The 20615-nt window shown below is 40.0% G+C and overlaps 2 protein-coding genes across 7 annotated transcripts; one reads left to right on the forward strand and one right to left on the reverse strand.

Moving 5' to 3' along the window:
• Positions 1 to 398: 398 nt before the first annotated feature.
• zbtb22a (zinc finger and BTB domain containing 22a) lies at positions 399 to 5675 on the forward strand. 4 transcript variants are annotated; one of them, XM_005739759.2, is made up of 4 exons: positions 399 to 1082; positions 2404 to 2622; positions 3292 to 4063; positions 4458 to 5675. In XM_005739759.2, the coding sequence occupies exons 2-4, from the start codon at positions 2416 to 2418 to the stop codon at positions 5540 to 5542; spliced, it is 2064 nt and encodes a 687-aa protein (XP_005739816.1). In that variant the 5' UTR covers positions 399 to 1082; positions 2404 to 2415; the 3' UTR covers positions 5543 to 5675. The 4 variants fall into 4 exon arrangements, with proteins under 4 accessions (XP_005739816.1, XP_005739814.1, XP_005739815.1 ...); XM_005739757.1 differs by lacking the exon at positions 399 to 1082 and adding an exon at positions 1110 to 1212; XM_005739758.1 differs by lacking the exon at positions 399 to 1082 and adding an exon at positions 1110 to 1212 and having other exon boundaries at positions 4461 to 5675.
• A 6434-nt stretch (positions 5676 to 12109) lies between these two features.
• Positions 12110 to 20205, reverse strand: mbpa (myelin basic protein a). Of its 3 annotated transcripts, XM_013912560.1 has the most exons (8): positions 19904 to 20205; positions 18070 to 18165; positions 17551 to 17577; positions 15154 to 15174; positions 14683 to 14741; positions 13794 to 13877; positions 13661 to 13681; positions 12110 to 13332 (listed from the first exon to the last, which is right to left on the reverse strand). In XM_013912560.1, exons 1-8 carry the CDS (start codon positions 20021 to 20023, stop codon positions 13176 to 13178), a joined length of 585 nt encoding a protein of 194 aa, XP_013768014.1. In that variant the 5' UTR covers positions 20024 to 20205; the 3' UTR covers positions 12110 to 13175. The 3 variants fall into 3 exon arrangements, with proteins under 3 accessions (XP_013768014.1, XP_013768015.1, XP_005739818.1); XM_013912561.1 differs by lacking the exon at positions 13661 to 13681; XM_005739761.1 differs by lacking the exons at positions 13661 to 13681; positions 14683 to 14741 and having other exon boundaries at positions 13239 to 13332.
• Positions 20206 to 20615: the final 410 nt, after the last annotated feature.

The following is a 20615-nucleotide window of genomic DNA, read 5'->3' on the forward strand; positions in this document are numbered from 1 at the left end:
AAAAAATCCAGTTAAAATTACAGTAGGCTACAGTGAAGGAATTTTTCGTGTAATTATTTTAATGTATTTCCCAGTGTTTATTACACATTGATTTTTACCATTAAATGTTTGTGGAAACTTAAAAAATATATAATAATTTTGATGTATGGAAGAACTTTATTTAGGTGCAGGGGGTGGGTGGGGGTATTTCATTTTTTAAAAATCTTTTGCATTTTTAAAAGTGTAAACTTCATTGAGGAAAATTTGAAATTTTTATGATATTTTGTTTGGAGATACACGTTGGCGGTTTTATTTATTTTCACAGCACTATGAGCCGCTTTACTGTATCCGCCATTTTACTTTTGGGCATGAATCCACCAGTAGCTGAGAATTTCTAGCAACTAACCTCCTGACAGCGTCCCGTTCAACCACCACAACCATCACACATGTTGTTTTCTGTTGCGGTTTAACTTTTCTTCCACTGTTTATTTAACGCTTGTAAAAACGTGTGTCTTAGCAAAATGCTAGCTTTTGGGCAGCATAAGCTTCTCTGTGAGGACTAACTAAAGGACAGGAACATAGTTTTATTTCAGTACAGGCCCATTATCGATGAGATATGCGAAAATTAAATTACACATTGACCGTTTTGTCTAGAAGCGGTTGTTTTATCCGTGTTGCACTGTCAGCTAATTGAATATCTCCGGAGCGCCCCCTGCTGGGCCTCCAGCTGAATTGCAGCCAGTTTCTCGGGGATTGGGCTCTGTCAATACATGTAACAGTGGGTCTGTCAGTAACGTTTAATAATTGTCCATGCAGCTATTGTTTATTCAGCGACAGGTGAATCAACAGGTTAACGTGTGATGGCGTTTCGTGACAGTTCAAACCGACGTTTACACTAAACACCCACTCACGCCTTGTGAGGATGCTGCTTAGTCAACTGGCTATAAGCAGCAGCTGCGCCTGCGGGCAGGCTGCCGTTAGCCTCGTTTTATTAGCGTGATTTTTTTGAGATGGCGGTTAGCATGTGGAGTTTACCAGTGACGTTTTGCTGCAAATAGTCAGCGAGGCTCCATGTAAAACAACAAAATCTCGGCTCATCGAAGGTAAAGTCATTAAACTAACGTTTACTGGGCTAACTGTTGACTGGCTAATGTAGCTAAAAGCTAGCTTAACGCAGGGAATATAAACAATGAACCAAAAACTAAGGAGCGAATGTCTTCAGCCCTTCATCGTGTGAGTGCCGTCTTTAAAAGTAGATGGTGAAATAGTAGAGCATCGACGTGAGCAGTAATCACCAGGTGGTAAATTATTCGGGATGAACACAGCTGGTTATTAATAAATCAGCCCTATTTATCCCATATTCGGGAAATGCTATCGTTACAGCACTTAAATTGAACATTAAAGATAACACCCGGATTATCTGGCAGATGGCTTTCTGGTAGGCGGATGTATTGAATTATAGAGTGTGATGGCATGTGGAAGGGAAGATTTTGTGTATCTCTCCTTGTGGCAGTGTATCTGAAAAGCGGCTCTGCTGTCTGTTTAATAAGTGTTGCAGAGGGTGGTCAAGATTATCTATGATGGATAGCAGACTGTTCAGTGGCCTCGTCTCGACCACAGCTCTTCCATAAGTGTCGTGTGTGCAGCCAGTCACAGAGCCAGCCTGTCTGATCAGTTTATTCAGTATGTTGGAGTCACCAGCTCCCCAGCAGACTTCAGCAAAGTGCACTGTGCTGGCTAAAATTGGGTGATCTGCAGCATTTTGCTGGATGCTTTGAAGGATCTCAGTTTCTTTAGGAAATAGAGTCTCCTATTACCCTTCTTGTAGACAATCTGTGTTGGTTTTCCTGATTTGGATGCCTGGAGTAGCCCTCTACTTCAACACTCTGTCCCAGGATAGGTCTTGGATATGTAGCTGCCCTCTTCCTTCTGAAGTTAGTCACCGTAACTGTGGTCTTAGTCACATTCAGAGGTAGACAATTCCTCCTAGACTACTTCATCGGTGGGCCCAGGCAAGTCTCTGGTGTGAGGGAGCTAGTCAATAGTTGTTAAGCCCTGATAGTGTTGAGTTCTTCGGTACAGGAACCAAACAGCATGTTTTCCATAACACTGATATTAGCATCATTTTACCTGACATTTGAGGTAAAATGATGAGGTGAAATTGGTCTTCATGAAATTACTCGTAAGCAATTAAAGCTCAATCAGAGGATAATAGATTAATGTACCAGCTGATCTTTTCTGCGGTGAATGTTAGCAGCCTTCTTTTGTGGAAAACAGACAGTGTTATTGCATATTTGAATGGCATAACAAAACATATATTAGTCTATAATGCATTATATGTATAAGTGTGGATTAGAAAAATAATAACTACATGTGTAGTAAAATATGAGAAAACAACTGACAACTTTTGTGCCTTTCCTCTAGGTTTCTCTGACCATGGATCCGACCTGCAGTGGGTCTGTGGCTCCGGCCGGTTTGACGGTCCAGGTGTGCTTCCCAGGCGCCAGAGCAGCTGTTTTGGACAATCTGAACCGGCAGCGGGAGGAAGGCAGGCTGTGCGATCTCTCCATCCAGGTGCAAGGTCAAGTGTTCAGGGCTCACCGCTGTGTCCTCGCTGCATCCTCACCTTACTTTCATGATCAGGTAGGGCAGAGCATATTCATGCAGGGTTGAACTTGTTGGGGTTTACTGTCTGATGTTGCACTCCAGTAATATAGCACTATTAGAATACCTAAAATCATCTCTGCATGTAGAGTGGGTGACAAGAGACGAAGGGAGAGACACCACTTCACAGCCTTTATGAGCATATCACCCACTTGTTTTCTACTCCACATTTTGAGCTTTAATATTTACATTTTGGCCACAGCTGGCAAACATGTTTAAAAGCTGTATTATTAACTGTTGGAGTGCAATCCACTGAAAAAGATACCTGCTAATTAATACGTAGTAACATAAGCTGATGGTTATGATAAAATATTTGAATTTCACTCACCAAAACTGAAGCAGAAAATCCTTGGGTAGTCTGTACCTCACAGTAGCTCAGATAATTTCATCAAACAGCACAAACATGGTGGAAATGTCCACATCAGTGACTCCAGTTAGCGGAAACCTAGCTTTTGTATAAAAAGCAGGTGTCTTAAGCCTCCCTTATAGTTTCTTTAGCTGTTTTTCTATGTTTAAAATGGCTAACAAACTGAGCAACAGTTTGTTTTTGTAAAGGCACAGGGTTTGTAAAACACTGGCAGAAAACCTGTTTATGTTTATATTTCAGTCCAGATGTCAAAGTGTGTCTTTGTTTCTGTCTCTTCACAGGTGTTACTGAAAAATGTTACAACTGTCTCCCTGCCCTCAGTCATGGACCCAGTTGCCTTTGAGAGCGTCCTGAGTTCTGCGTACACTGGCCAGCTGAGCATCGTGCATGACGATATTGTCAACTATGTCACCGTGGCCAGTTTCCTCCAGATGTGGCACATCGTGGACAAATGCACCGAGATCCTGAAGAGGCCTCGGTCCTCAGCAGAGGTCGCCTCTGGGGAGGCTGCCGCCGCAGCTCACCCCGGCTCTGCATCTCGCCAGCAGTCCCCGAGCAGCACGGAGTGCCTGTATGCAGAAAGGGAGGGAAGGAGGAGGGAGAAGAAGCCAGATTCACTGCCTCCTTTGGCTACATGGAGACGCCCACAGCAGTTCTCAAGATGGGGACGCCCTCGACCCTCATCAGCCCAGCACTTGGCTGATTCACAGCTGGACAGCCTTCCTGGCTATGTGGAGACTGATTACACCAGTTGCGAGGAGACATGGGTATCGTGCAATGCTAAGACGAGTCACTTTACTCATGACGGACCTGGACACAATGCCCGGCACCATGGGGGGTTTTCGGGTGCTGAGGCTTTAAAGCAGAAAGTCAGATTTCAACAGCGGGGGGCACCACAGACCTCTGATCGACCACTTGATAAGAATAGAGAGAGTGGGGATGGTGATGAGACGCAGGATAAGAGGAGGAGTGAGAGAAGAGAGATTGAGGCGGATGAAGGAGTAGGAGAAGAGACGGGGAAGAAGGAAGGCTTTGCACAAATGGGACACTGTGGTAAGATGGACAAATATGAACAGCATTAAAGAATCCTTTTTAGACACTATTTGTTATTAGGATTTTTACTTTTCTTGAACAGCAGTTTTTTCCAAATATAAAGAAATTTGCAGCTTTTGTGGGGATGATTTGGACTGACATTCAACAGCAGTGCCCTGACATTTACTGTAAATGTTACTGAAAGTTAATATATTTATATATTATAAAATAAATACAAGAATTTAAACATCTTATTTATTGGTTTCAATTTAGTAAAATTCTGATTTATGTCAGCAGTGGATATAAATATAAATAATGTTGAATCTGACCAGATAGCTGGGTCATATATTCTTTCTCTTTGTGCATTTTCCCAGTGAATTTAATAAAATGTGCTTTTGTTCCTTCTTGTCTTCAGCAGACTTTCACTCAGTTTCGAATGAAAATGACGAAGCTGGACATGCTGCAGGGAAGCAGAGTGCAGACGTGATGAAGCAAAGAGATTTGGTAGGAAGCGATCCAGCCACAGACCTGCCCAGTCTTCATGGTTGCCAAACAGGTGACGCAGTTCCAGACCCTTCCTGCCCGTCCTCAGCCAGGCTTCAGTGGCAAACAGGTGCCTGGTCTCAGCAAGAGCAGAGGCCTCAGGAAGGAGAGGGTGGCAGCTGCAGTAAAGATGAGGATGATGAAGAGGAGGAGGAGGATGTGGATTTTGAATGTTTCACAGAAGCGACCTATAGGAGAGGCACTTACGATGAGATTGAAGATGGCACAGGACAGGTTTCCCAGCGGCCTTTGGTCCCCGTATCTCCTGACTTTACAGTGGCGGGCGCGGAGGTGAATTGGCAGGGTGGCTCTTTGACCCCTACCTCCAGTCGCCATCTCTCCTCATCTTCTGCTGCATTTCCACCGCCCCCTTCACCTCCAACCCCATCTTCATCATCCTCAGTGTCCCTCGCTGCTGCGCCCTACACGGGCAAAGTACACTTCTGCCACTGTGGGAAAGCCTACACCCTGAAGAGTATGCGTGACCGGCATGTGAAGATGCAGCACCTCAATTTACGGCCCTTTGGGTGTCCTGTTTGCACAAAGTCCTTCAAAATGAAGCACCATCTCACTAAGCACCTTAAAACCCACGGAGGGCTGCGGCCCTATGAATGCAGCCTCTGTGGGAAGAAAGTCATTTGGAGAGACAGCTTCCTGAGACATCAGGCCCGATGTGAGAGACTTGCTTCCAGCTCCTCGGCGAACAGCAACAGTGCAAGCGCAGCAGCAGATATGGATGATGGCTACAGTTATGGATTTGATGAAGGGGAAGCCTTTCTCCCCACTGGAGGACAGGTGAAAGTTGAGGAAGTGGATTTTCATAAGGAGATAGAGGATGGGATGGGTGGGCTTTTGGGTAGTGTTTCTGGGATAGTTGCTGAGCTAAGAACCCAGACGCAAAACTTGGACCCTGGCAGTCACGTTTTTAAAGAGGAGGCCAGCGAGAGCTTTACCTGAAATTAAACGTTTATGTGGAAAATGGTGATTTAAAGCACTTACTGTAAAGTTTGAAGAAGGATTTTGCTTAAATTGCCATGAAATGTCATCCGATCTTTACACAATCTGAATAAACGAAAAACACAAGCAGTTATACTTTTCATGCTTTTATTTATGAAACATTGAGCAATCACTCAGTGCTGGATGGAAAGAATAAGCGAACCTTTGTGCTAATGAGTTCTCAGAAAAGCTGCTTGGAGTCAGGTGTTCCAATTAAGGCAATGAGATTTGACTTGTGGGATGTAGAGGCACTTATCCCTATAAACAAATGTGTACACAGTCTGATTACTTACAAAGCCTTTTCTGAAATTTATATAAAGTGGAAATATAGGACAGGCACTACTCTTTTTTTTCCAAAGGCCACAGAGACCACAATATATCTGCAAACAATATATCTACACTTACTAAAATAATTAAAAGATATACAGAAAACTTTTGAATAACAAATAGTGTTAATGGAAGGATTTTGCTAAGTAAATAAGTTTGCAAAAGACCAGATGGATGTTCCAAAACAGTTCTGTAATAATTTTCTGAGCACAGTTGAGACAAAAGTCAGTCTTACCATCCACCAACTGGATGCTTTCCAGGCATTGAGAGAGTAATACGTTTATAGCGGCAGTTCTAAATCTGATGCTTAGAAGAGTTTGGGAAGATGCAGTAAGACAGGAAATATTATTGACCTCAATGCTGTTAATGTTTGTACAACTAAATAAATTCAATAGTTTACTTACCGTTTTAGAATAAACACTGTGGGATTACTCAATGTGTTCAATAAAGACATGAAAAGTAAAACTGATAATTTCCGAGTTTGATCAGATAATTAGTAATCAGTTAAAGTGTTGGTGATCCCAAAGGATTCGTCAGCTTTCTGCTGTATGTACATAAACACTTTAAAAGATGGAAATGTATAACACAACAAATCTTTGAGCCACTGCTTCAGTTTTGTCCTTTACATGTGCATTATTTACAGGCCATGGTTATTTTGAAAAACATGAAAAAAATTTTTTCTAATTTCAAGTGATCCTTTTTCATTTTGCAGCGTCACATAGGCTCAGTTTTTGTTTAGTGATGCTTAAAACTCTACCAAGCAGTGTTGTGAATGTACTTCTCGCATTTTGCACATAAATTATTTGCCATTAACCTTTAACACAAGGATAAAAATGCTTTTTTCCCGTGCCATGCTGATGTCACTTATGTGAAGAAAAAAAAATCATGGTAATAAAAGTAGTTTTGTTTCCTGGTTTTGGTGATCTGTGATCATTTTAAAACATGTCACTGAGGCTCATTTTAATATTGCGTGTTATTTTAGAGCACTGAGGCCATTTTTAAATATTTTGTTAAATGACTTCTCAAGAAAGAAACTTAAAATCAATGGTGATGAGATTACAGCTTTATCTAGCAGTTGCTGACAAAGCCAGTCAGTGTATTGGCACCTGAGAGGCTAACACTGGGCTCCCGAATAGCTTGTTAGATTTATATGAAGTTTAGCATCTTTTCCAGGTTGAAACAGGTGACTTTGGGTTTCTAGTAGATAAGTGTGATCGTCTTCCCTGTGAGACGAGCTCTACCAGTTACATTTAGGCTTGCAGGGTGTGAACACTGATTTATAATTTTTCCATTTTAGGCTAACACAGTGGATTTTAAATCAAGCTATTAAGATATGATTGAGGTGGAGACTATCAGTTTAAATTCAAGTGGTTCAACAAAAGCAATATATAACTGGGAAAGGCAGTTGACTTTAAAAAAAGTAATTCCGGTGACTGGAGTAGATTTTGTTAATTTCCTCTGTTGTATTTGGGAACCATTTATTTTTGCTATCAGTATGAGGTCCTTAGAGATGTTGATGTAAGTGAAGGAGGCTATGATTAGACTTAAAAAAACAAAATGAATACCAGAGGGAGACATTATTTTAGGAGTGACCAGTCGACAGTTTGGTACTTTTCTAAAACGAAAGAATGCAGTAAACACCAATAAATCCACAACTAAACTGGATTCTTGCAGTTTCTTTCATCGGTTAAGAAAAATCCCTTCCTAGTGGAAATTTGACCAACATAAACAAATCTTACATTTTTGAGGAGTTAGAAATGTTTTTAGATGAATAGCCTCTTATCTAAAAATATTTGAAAAGTACTGTATATGCAGCATTTTCCCACTGGTCAATATTAAAAGATTTTTAAGCAGCATTCCACACTGCTGTGTGTTTTTGGAGGACATAAAACACTGAGGTTTAAAGAAACATTGCAGATAATTTTAGAACCCTCAGGCTGATTTGAAACAATCTGGAATTCATGTTTTAAACAATGCTGAGATTGTCGTAGAACACTAGTGTGTAGATAGTGGTGGCCATTCTAGAACAACGGTGTGCAACATTCCAGAATGCAGAAGTTGATTTTTAAGCATTCATGGCCATTCTACAACACCGATGCTAATGTGAAAAATTCTAGAACTCTGAGACTGATTCTAAACTTACTAGAGCACGGCACATTCTAGAAAACAGGTGTCGAACTCCAGGCCTCGAGGGCCGGTGTCCTGCAGGTTTTAGATGTGCCCTTGATCCAACACAGCTGATTTAAATGGCTAAATTACCTCCTCACCGTGGCTTGAAGTTCTCCAAAGGACTGGCAACGAACTAATCATGTGATTCAGGTGTGTTGACCCACGGTGAGATCTAAAACCTGCAGGACACCAGCCCTTGAGGCCCGGAGTTGGACACCCCTGTTCTAGAATGTATGTTTTAAACAATGCTGAAGTGCTGTGTATATTGGTGATCATTCTAGAACAACAGTGTGCAACATTCTAAACATTGATGGTCATTCTAGAACATTTTAGAAACATTCTAGAACATTTTAGAAACATTCTAGGCTGATCTGAAACATACTAGAATGTGTTTTTTTTTAACAATGCTACAAGTTTATTGAACACTAGTTTTTCATTGTAGCTAATTGTAGAAGACTAATGCATGAATTATGCTTCATTGGGAAATCTACAATGTTAACCCTTCAATGTAACCTTCCATGTAGCCTGATGTGCACCACCTGATGTGCACCTCCTGAAAAATATAACTACACATCGGGTTGATGCAGGCTGCCTCGACTTCAATGGCATGGAAATGTGGTGGACGGCTAAAAGGAGTTTCTGATTACGACGTAAGTTAGGATGCAGCTTTCCTGCAGAAGTCTAAATCGAGCTTTAGGCTCATCTTAAAACCTGGGTCATTTATGGTCATTCTCATAACAGTCTCAATAACTGTTTGTCGGCTCTTAGTCACCTGCTGAGTTGTGTGCATAAGAACAGATTGCTTTTTTTATAGTGGAGAAATTCTCACATTCAAAATTCAGTAAACAGGTGCTGCTTTTGGATATAGTATTTGCCCCATTAGAACACATTTAGAATGCTGCCTTGCAGCACAATGATGGGGCACAAGAGGTCTCTGTAGCTCAACACTGCATCAAGCCATTCTAGTCAAAAACTACACTATCTGTGATAACATGATCTAGAGATGCCAGTGAATGGGACTGCTGATTAATATATTTGGATGTTTTCAGAAGGGATAGTCTATAGAAATAGCAAACATGAGGTCCTGACCATCAAAGAAGGAAATGACATAACACAGAAAATACATTTTTGGCTTGCAGAGCCCTATAGCTTAGAGAGAAATGTTACTGCAGTACAGTTAAAAATCATTTTATAGTAATGTTTTGTCACATTAGACACTTGTATGGCTGGATTAACTGTGAAGATGAACTGGCTGAGTGTACAGTTTGCTCTTTATATGAGTGCTCAAATGTGCGTGACGTAACATGGATTATAGACCTCTGAGCCAATTATTGAATTATTCAGAGAATAAGCAGCTCAGTGATTATTCTGCTTTTAGAGGCAGTAGTCCATGAAAAGTTCTATCTCACCGTTATTTCTAATGATGAGAAACACTGTTTTTCCCACTTCTCAGTATTGACAAGGGAGTCTAACGAGGATGACTCATCCTTGTTTAGTGTTTAATTAAATGTAGGACAGAGTGTCCTGCTTGATGTAGTTGAGATCTTGTTTTTTTCACTCTGCAAAAGACTTTGATATTGGGATTATCGTCTGACGTAGACGACTGGCCTCGAGAGAATATTTCAGCAGTGTTTGGGAGCTTTTTATGGCATGGATCATCGCTGAGTTACAACAGGGGCTTATCAGTTTACATTTTTTTCCTCTCAGTTTTTGAGCTGCTAGGTCAAACTATAAGCCTTCTAAGCTGCAAGAAGGTAACAGGGTCAAATTTTGTAATTTTTTAAAACAATTTGGCAATTCAACAAAGACTCTTAATGGGTAAAATATTGAAAATTTATGAAGTATGGTTACAAATCTCCCAGTAGAAGGCTATTACTTACCTTAAATGAGCTTAAATGAGCAGAAATGTAATTTTCTCTTTCTTTCATAGTACTAGAAATTTATATTTCTTTATTTATTTGAGTTTATTTAAGACGTTAGAATATATAACTTCATAATAACGGGAAGCGGTGCAAGAAGAAATCTTATAAGCCCGCCCTTTGTACAAATGAATAGTTTAACATAAGGTATTTCACAATTGCAGAATGCCTCTATGCATACTTGCAAATGTACCTCAGCATCAACACACATACAACACATACACATACAGAGCACACTATATTTCATACATTCATGTGCTCAAGGACAAAATAGGAAGTAAGCATAATAAATTGGAATGGAACCAATGAACAGCTCATTTTCTACATTATTATTAGGGACACATTATCTTTGTGTAGTGTGTCTGTGTGAACTATTGTGTTGTTTGTTTACATTAAACTAATGATTAATTTAATATGTGTGATGTGAGGCACGATAACTTGGTACTAAAACAGTCATTTCTGTTCTGAGCCTGTCATTTTCCACGTCTCTGTGTCAAATTGCTTATGTCTCATGGTTTGTGTTTTATTTTGATAGTCCTTGTCCCATGTCAGTGTATCTAGTTTTGCGTCCCCTTGTCTCTTTATGTCTGATTAGTTCCAGCTGTGTTGCCACCTGTTCCCCATCCTCTCGTTATCCTGCCTGTGTATTTTAGCCCTCAGTCTTCCCCTGTTTGTTGTCACGTCATACTGTCAGTGCTAAGTGCTGTGTGTGAGTCTTCTGTGCCCCTAGTATTCTCCAAGTTCTCTGTTGTAGTGTACTTCCCTAGGTTTTATGTTTCTGGTTTCGTTTTCTTGTATTCAGTGTAGAGTTTTTCCGGGAAATAGAGCTGCTGTTTTAATTTTACTTTTCCGTTTGCCAAGTGCTGGATTTGGGTCCTCATCCTGCCTGCCACACAGCGAAACATGACACTATACAATATTTTATACTCTGTTTTTTGCATTACTTAAACGGGAAAAGGCATAAAGCTTTAGAAGTGCAGCTATTTTTATTGTCTGTTCAACCTTAAGAATATAGACTGTATATAGGTGGTTATGTTCTTCTTCAAGAACGTAACCACCGTGACATCATCATATGATTTGATTTGATTTGATTGATTAGCATTCAAATATCTCAGTGAAGACAGAACAAAGATCTACCACAAAGCAAGAAAGCATGAGACAAGGCTAATCAAAAGGTATTGGCTGAAGCATTTGCTTATTACGCCAAGCCTTTTAACAAAAGATCCTTTTGCATGCAGCTCCTGTACCCAGGGCTCGAAGCAAATAATAAAACAATAATTATAGTCCTAATGTGAGGCCCTGTTCTGAGAATTTGTTGCTGTTCCTAACTTCATGAGGAGTGAGAGCTCGGTCTGACTGAGATACCAATAAACAGCAGATACTCTCATACACCAGCGACTTATCATGCATAAGGTAAACATGCCTTAAAGCAGGGGTGGGGAACTCCAGGCCTCAAGGGCCGGTGTCCTGCAGGTTTTAGATCTCACCCTGGGTCATCACACCTGAATCAAATGATTAGTTCATTATAGGCCTCTGGAGAGCTTCAAGACAACTTCAGGAGGTAATTTAGCCATTGAAATCAGCTGTGTTGCATTAAGGATACATCTAAAACTTGCAGGACACCGGCCCTCGAGGCCTGGAGTTGAACACCCCTGCTCTAAAGCATCTTGTGTTTTATCCTCCTCCTAAACTCTAGCAGAGACTATATTTCACATATATTTGAAACTACTGACTGAGAAGAAGCTCATCGGGAAAGTTTTTAACTGAGTTCAAAATAATCTAAAAACCATTTTCTCATCACTTTCTATGCAATCAAACCTTATTAAAAGGAAAAGAAAAAACAGTTTTAAGGACTTCTGGCTTGATCTTTATGACTAAAGTCCATCTTTTACATACAGTCTATGCATTCGACTAGTTGTGTCCACTTGTTTTCAGGCATTTTAAGCCTAGCAGACTGTCCCCTTACCACAGACGTGAAAGCGTTATTATCTGGTCAACGTTCAGCAGGAACGCTAGCGTGCACATTCAATGTCACATTTTTTGCTCAGAGCTCATTTGAATCATATGTTTGGTAAATCATAACAATTAAAATGCAGCAAAGACAAGGGAATGATCTGATTTTAAAACATTTAATAACTCTTAAATGTGAAAAAAGTAAAGGTGTTTATTGCAAGTTAGGCTGTACATTACAAACAGGAAATTTACATTAAGAGGAAACACAACACTTATTTAAGTATCAGTTCCTATTCCCGTAGCACCACCACACATTAGCCATCTCATCTTTACAGTGCTTTTGACCATTCAGTTAAAGTGAACATACAAACATCAAGTAGAAATAAGAGTGGCAGTGTAATTTATTACAAACAAAAAAAAATAAATCACAAAATATTTGTCAGAACACATGAATCCAACATCCTGTCCTACAGTACTGTGCTCCTCGTGCCACCTTGCTGCTTCATCCTTAAACCTTTGAACCACTTGCAAATTAACCATCAGCTATAAAACATGTCAGCCATCCTCTGGAAAAACACAAATCACCATAAAACTTAAATGACGACAGAACAGATAAAGAAAATCACTAAATGAGGCAAAAGCTACAGAAAAGACAACAGAATAGTTTTAGCACATTTCTCAGGTGTGAAACAGTGCATTCGAAAGGGCATTTTTATCTTGTTTTGATAGAGTTGGGAAGCATCAATATCATACATGGTGATTAATTACACTGAGGCAAAGAAAACTTAAGCAGTGGTGTTAAAAACAATATTAGAGTCCACTACTTCTATAGGTTTCCAGTTGCATTTTACAAACGTGTGGCTTTGTGACATGCTCAAGCAGAAACGGGACCACCCTCTGTCACGATTTCACATGTGAAAGTTTGTTTGGCTTGTGTGTCGTGTGAGCTCTGTGTTTCTAGGAAGCAGCGAGATCCATAAAGCATCAATCGTGTACAAAATGCAGACGACAGCAGACATAGAAGAAACAAACACCTGCCATGAACAAACCTCAGACAGCAGACACTAGCACCATCAGACAATGATTTTTATGGTAGGAGACTTTACTAAAAGCATGACTGAACCTCTTACAAACAGCTAAATAATTCCTCAGAAGTAGGATTAAAAATAAAAAGAGGATTTTTACACTAATGTTGTGTCTCTGTCTAAAGATAAAGGAGGATCGTGTTAGTTTGTTAACATCTCTTGAGGTCGTGAGTCTGCCGCAGGCGTATCTGTCTCTTCTTTTGGTCTCGTCGGTGTCGGATCTGCGGTTTGGTCCTCAGTGGAGAGCTTAGAAGATGGTGCTCCAGCGTTTAGAGGGTGCACGGGACTTGCCTTCTCCCTGGAGAGAAGAAGAAGTGGACATGAGGAGGTTGAGAAAAACATTAGTTTTCCTGCCGCAGCCACAGATAACAGCAATCTGGGAAGATATTTGGTTAAAACAGTGTTGAAAGTTCATGAACGAGGTGATTGTCCAAAAAAACGTTGCATTTAGTGGCGCTGATCCACACTGAAAATAAAGCCTCAAAAACATCGAGGTAGATGGCATTGGATGAATTTGGGCTTACATGTAAAAGTGAAAATGTGGCTCTAAAGCTTGTTAGTTTATTATGATGACAGGCTGCAGTAAAAGCATGATGATGAAATGATCGTATTTACATCCTACTCACTGATCTCTGACGAGAACATCACTGTTGCATTTGAGCAAACACAAACAGGAAGCAGTGATCGTGAAATCCAGGTTTACAGGCAGAAAGGGGGAATTCTGGGTAACGCAAAGAGGCAAACGTTCTGCGAGCTCACCAGGTTGAAGAGTCTGGACAGCGTGCTTTGGTCTCTGCGCCTTCTGACTGGTGACTTTGTGCTCTCGGCACGCGGTGACGTGGCCTAGAAAAAGATGCCTTATAAGCACAGGTGGAGAACTGGAACCAGCTCCAGAATCCAGCATTGCCTCACTGCATAACCTTTAAGCAATTCATTTTACATGGACAGCCTTTTCCTCTCCATGAGATTAAAGATATTTTCCCCCAGACAATCAGAGATATCAAACTACTTCAACAAAATGCCAAACACAAAAAAAACTATTTAACATTTTGTTACAAAGGGCGCCGTTTTTGCTGTTGCTGCACAAAAAACACATAACCACCAGTAATATGACTGCAAACCTTCTTTTTAATGATCTCCATCCTCTTTAAATGCATTAGGATGGACTCCTTGGTATTTGGGTTTGTGCTTTCATTGTGTTTGGCTACGAGTTGAATTTCCTTCTTTGATATTTAAAGTGAATTAGTGTGCAAAATAACAAAGTGCAGGTATGTGGTTTCTCTGCAACAGCAAAGAAGAAAGTTGTCTTTGATCTGTTATTGTGAGTAGACATGAAAGGAGGGAAATATGAATGTGTGACTGGACCAGATTTCACCTAACAGTAACCTTTAGGGGAAAGAAGATGGATGACAAGGAGAAGATGGGGTCCATGAGAAGAGACACTGACACAAAGGGTGTAAGTGGCTGATCAAATGACACACAAAGAGTTGTCCACAGTGGCTGGACAGATAAGAAGACACAAAGGAGGTGGCAGACCAGAACAGATGGATCGGTGAGTCATCTCTGGAGAAGTTGATGAAGGTGTTACAGAGAACTAGAGGTGTGAAAGAGGAGAGGGGGGGAGAGGTCCTAAGAAAAAAGCGTTTACCGGCTGTGGTTCATAAATAGTTGAGCGATTTCAAAGTCATCCAGAAGCAGTGAGTCGCTCTGGATTGAAGCAAAGAAGGGAGGGAAATTGAAGTGTAATGAACTTATCAATAAATCAATAACTGTATCAATAATTTCCAAGCAGCAAGTCAATGAATGAAATTGATTTTCTGTGGCATTCATCCAGGCTGATCTGCTGTAACTGTGCCTTTCAGGCCTTGCGTGTGAATGCTGGTGAATCAGGACGTGAATGCGACTTGATTCATCGCGCTCCGGTATAAAATGTATTTCTCTTCAGGGAGGAAAGCAGTGAAACACAAAGTAGGTTAGGAAACAGGTGACACTGCAGACAAAGGACATGTTGCAAAGAAGAGGTTGACAGACAGATTTAAATGGGATGATTGCAGACGCACAGAGCGGCGCAGTCAGCAGTGGGGCTTTTGTATAATTTGAGATGGATCGAGTGACGTACCAAACCCAAGACGTCTCTCCACTGGACATGAAAAAGAAACAGATAACGACATGGTGAGATGAGCAACAGTACGATTATGATGCCACCTGCACTGGTCTCAGATTAGCTTTGTGGTAGCAGACAAGTCGATGTGAAAACTCTGATTTTATCCAGTCCCTCCATGATCTCCACTGCTATGATCTAGCTTTTAAAAATGTTTCGGTAAAGGTTCCTAAAAAAACATGAAGAAACTGAAAATGGATGCACATATAAAAAAAAAAGAGAAAAGGTTTGGTTTCCTGTCCAGTTATCTCATGATCCTTGATCATGTATTTATCCAGTACCAGAGTGGGAATCTGCATTTTAGAGGAATATGTGACCCTTATAAAGAAATTGCTTTGCAATAATAAGACAAATATAAGAATACAGATAGATCCCCACACAGAGGATTACTAATAATCCAGTAAACATCAGCATAAATAAGATGACTTGCTATGATATTTTTTTTCCAGATATTCATTCAATAAACGTATGAACTATAACCTTAATATTACATAATGGCACCATCATCAGGTCACAGTCTTGGTTTGCTCAGTTATAACCAATTATCTATTTGTCTCACTAAAATCAGCCTCAGCTTTAGTTTATGTTACCATGATAACACCAGGATAGCAACCATGGTGATGTGTGAAATTAGGTACACATTACATTTTAGCTTTCATTAACCCTTCAAAGCCCAAACCGTGTTTATGAACTCTTCTGACAAATATTAAAAAATACATTAAATATCATTTTTGTGCAGTTTATTGCTGGCAGTTTGAAAAAGAAAAACAATAAGTGGGTTACGGTTAAAGAAAATCTCGCTGGTGATGCAGAGGTCTCTATCTATTATGATCTTATTATCTGATATTTTCTTATTTATGGCTTATAGTGCTGTCTGTGATTATATCAGCTTTTTCCTTTGTAGGACATTTAGATAATCTCTGTGAACACAGGTGAACTCTGTTTCATCCATTTGTTTATGGGTGAAAGACCCACAGTGCACATTTAGATCCACAGGACACTTCATGGCTCTCCAGTGATTTTGTAACCATTACACGAAGGCACCTTCAGCAAAATGCTGAAAATGAGTAAAGTGAATTTCCACAATAAGATGTGAGATGCAATTAGCAGAAATTGTGGTGGGAAATTTGCAGTCATGACAGTATCAGTAAAGTAACCACTGAGACAGATTTTAGGTCAAATATCCAAATCTCATTTTTAGGCTTCTCTAAATAAAGAACTTTGATTCTGCTGCTTTTATAGCAGAGTGCATTTATATCGGCAACAGTTGAGTATTGATTTCAGTTTTACTTCTTTGAAGTCTGGGTGCATGTGCAGTTGGTGCATTCAAGACACAAAAAATGAATTACATAAAAAAATAAAAATAAAGTCAGGACTGCAGATGTCCTCATAGACCTTCATTATCTAACACTAAAATGTGTATCTCTCAGGCCTGAGCAGACCCTAGCAGACTGACAGTAAGCATAATCGATGCCTGCAAAGTGCAAAATTCTTGATGTAATATCCAACAGTAAAATCTGCTAAATTGGCTAATTTTAGCTTGCGGTTTTGTACCTCCACTTTTTAAGATAGTATTAACAAGATTTCTGAAATAAACTCAATTTTGGATTAAATATTACCCAAAATAAGTGACTGAGTCCACAGACTCAGGAGGAAAGTGTTTGCAGAGGTCAAAAAGGGAGTTTTCATATAAACTTGTATAGGACCTAAATCGTTTTTGCTTCTACAACTGTCGCCATCTTGTGGTCTTCGGATAGAATGCAAGTTTTAGGTACTTCCCCTTTTGAGGTTAGGAAGCTACATTCATGTTTTATGCTATCCAAGTGACAGCCAACCAGAAGAGGTTTTGATTTAAAAAAAAAGGTGTGGCCTTAGAGGGAAATGAGCTTAAACAGCTTAAGACAGAGGAATGAACTGAGGGGCTTTTGTAACATTCAGTTTATCTTACTATATAATGTCTTTGTCTCTATATTGATCCTTCTCTTTCTTCTCCTTCACTTCACCCCCCTAAAGACTGCAGCATATGGCTGCTCCTCCCTGAGCCTGGCTCTGCTGGAGTCCTCTTCCTGTTAAATGGCAGTTCTTTCTTCCCACTGATGCCAAGCGCTTGCTCACAGGGGTTCATCTGACTGTTAGGCTTTCCTCTTTAAAATGATTGGATCTCTATTTAACTATAAAAAGGTGAGGTGATTGTTTTGACTTTGTTTTGGCACTTCATCAACAAAATTGAATTTAAACCTGAAATGATAAAGAGTGATTATTTTAACCTTTGATTGCTGCAAAAACACTTTATCTTCATCCTGTGGTTAAACCTTTGGAATAATTAAAAACAGATATGGGTAAAGTGGGACTCACCCTGGATTTAGGACGAGGAGAGGAAACCTGAGGAACACCAAGCAACAACAACAACAACAACAACAACAAGAGAGTGACTGATTGTTCAGAGCAAAAAAAACCAAAACAAAAACAGAGCAACAAACTCAGATATGAAATAAACAAAAAGTGCTGAGCTGCTGATTGAAATTTCCCCAAAATCTTTTTTATCAATATGCAAATGAAGGAGTCATGCAGCACTCTAATCACTGAGATAGGCGAGGAAAAACAATTTAACCAGCTGTTTAAAAAAAAACAAAAAACATTGCCACACTGTTGATGCCAAGAGTTAGAGCCAAAGAAAATACTGGAGGAAATTTGTTTTTTCTGCATTATGAGTTATGCAGTTTTTGGCAATTTCAGGGGATTACATCAAACAAATTTAACTGAATGACGCTCGGCGGGGTTAGCGTGACCCAGCAACAAAAAATAGCTTTTATAAAGGTAAGTAAAACATGTATGGAATGGCATGAATAACGTGTGCGTGCAAGTGGAACTTACAAAGCTCCTGAAGAAATGCACAACAGCATTTTCATTAGTCCGACGGCGGGAAGAGGACTGCTGGGGTGAGGCGGCCAGATGACCCCGGAAAGACCCCTGAGAAGATAAGCAGAGGTCAAGTAACTGCATATATTTGTTTAACACATGTTCACCTGACTGTATGAAACATTCATTTTTCTGCAGTGTCTTCATGATAGAACAGATTGGGATGAGCTCACTTTCTCTGATGAAAGTCAGCACCATGCAGCTGCAGAATTATAGCTTTGATATTTCCTAATTGTTGTCAGATCTGAGTGACAGAGAGGACATTATCAAGATGATGTTTTTAAGACTGATGATACAGATTGAACCTCATATATGCAAATCAATTTTTAATGATTTTGTAAATGTTCAAGGTTTAAGGGTTCAATAAACACTCCTTTTAGAAAAAAATTGAGTGTTCTGGGAATTATTTAATGGTTCAGACTTTAAAGTTTTAAAGGCAAAAGCAATGAAGACAATGAGAGGAGATGTATCCCTGATGGTCATCTAAGGCGAGCTGTGAGATCAGAAGCAACCCCTACATATTGCTGTAAGCCTCTGTTTATGTGGGAAGCCAATCAGAAGAAGGTTTCTGCCTCTATGACAGTTATTGTATTTTTTTTTTTTACTTGGTCTTATAGTTAATGAATGCAAAGAAGTCCGAATAAAGAAGCGAGATATGTGCAGGCACGCATCTCTTTGCTTTCTGTTGTTTTCTGTCTGTCTTGCAAATGAGTCACAGAAAGGCTGAAATACAAGAGTGAAACACACAAACAATAAAATTCAAGAAATCTCTGAGATCTGGCGTCCTTGCGCTCTGCCTACTCAGAATAACAGCCTCAGATAGCAGATGAAAGCAGTTTGAAAGCAGCAGAAGGGCCCCTCCCATCACATACTGTTGAATCTTGAAATCTGAAAGGGGTTTTGTCTGATGTTTTCTATCTGCTGCAGCTCATGGTCAGACAGATATTACAGACTAAATTTACATGCATCCACATTGAGGCCTGTTTTTTCCTTCACAAGATCTCAATGGGACTGTATTAGAGCCTTTATATTAGATTCTTTGCAGCATTTTGCAAGATAACAAGAAAAACAAAATAAAACAGTGCATTGGGGCAAAGCTACCAAAGCAACTGGATGGATTTTTGAGTTACTCATACCCTCCAAAAAAAAAAAATATATATAATATATATATATTTTTTTTTTTTTTTTTTTTTAAAAAGCTGAAGATGGGAGTCAAAAAAAAATCCACAGCCCACAGTACATACAGTAATTTTGAGTGTGAGCTTTTACATAGTGCAGTACTCAGTGAAACATCACAGAGATGGTGTCTGACATACAAAACAACCTCAGTGCTTTAGGACACTGACGCTTAAATAAGTGGATTTTAATTAACAGATAAGGTCTGCAGGTGAATGTGAAGTACAAGCAGTAAAATCAAAGAAATCTCAATTCTGCTCAAGAAAATTCAAAATTGCTTAAATATTTAAAAGCAAACTGTCATAATATGAACTGCAGAAGTGAATTATCACCTCCCCTAACCTCTAATCATCCACAAAGTCTCACTTTAGTTTATGAGGACATTTCTTTTTAATATTTCACCTTTTAAGATAAAAACACAAGTTATTAATCATATTAATTGCATTATTATTGTAACCACATTATTATTTATATGTAAAAATTAATATATGCATGAATTGGCTTACAGACCACAGACCACAGCTTGGCACAAAGTATCTAATTAACTAAGTAAAAGTTTAAAACTGGGTTAAGCTGAGGATGAAACCGTCCTTTTAAATGGATGGATGCTCACCTTGCTCCTCTTCTTTTTGTTTCCTCCAAAGAATTTGCTAATCTGATCCATCAGACCGGGGTTCTTCTTTTTCCTCCCGAGCCCGAAAGCGCTCTGCCCTGAGGTGCTCGCTGTAGCCATGCTAGCTGCTGCTGCTGTTGGTGGCGTTGACCTCTCTGTTTACTCAGTAGTCCTCTTCCAAGCTATTCCAAAGCTCACAGTGCCAAAACCCGTCTCTGCTGCTCCTTCAGGGTGGTTTGCAGCCCATCTGACGCTCAGGGGCTGTCTTTGAAGGTGTCATCCCCTTGGCCCAAGGGCACCATGGGACATACTGAGAGTCAGGTTGGTGAGGGTGGGGGGGTTTGCATTGGTGATGTCCATGGTTCTGGCTCAGCTCCAGGCATTCTTTGGAGCTTCAGTGGCTGTGTCAGTCACTGCCGCCCTCCGCATGGGCCCGGCCATTGTTCCTCTCCCCATCTGCCTCACCCCGGCCGCAGGGACAACAAGGGTTATCTCTGAGTCTGAACTCACACCCTGATGCAAAGCAGCCCGAAGCACTGTGGGGCCATTGTTGCATCGGCCCCATATATCTTCTTCATGCATTGTGTTTGAATTGGATGTACAGTCACCAGATTAAGAAAAGGAAAGACTATGGTGTGAAAGAGACAAAAACCTGTGAACACAGGCCAATTATCTGTCTGCACAGTGATAAAATAAACTTGAGGTGACTTTG

The sequence above is a fragment of the Pundamilia nyererei genome, unplaced genomic scaffold (assembly GCF_000239375.1).
Source record: "Pundamilia nyererei isolate P.nyererei 1_Seehausen unplaced genomic scaffold, PunNye1.0 scaffold00093, whole genome shotgun sequence".
In the NCBI taxonomy this organism is placed as follows: domain Eukaryota; kingdom Metazoa; phylum Chordata; class Actinopteri; order Cichliformes; family Cichlidae; genus Pundamilia; species Pundamilia nyererei.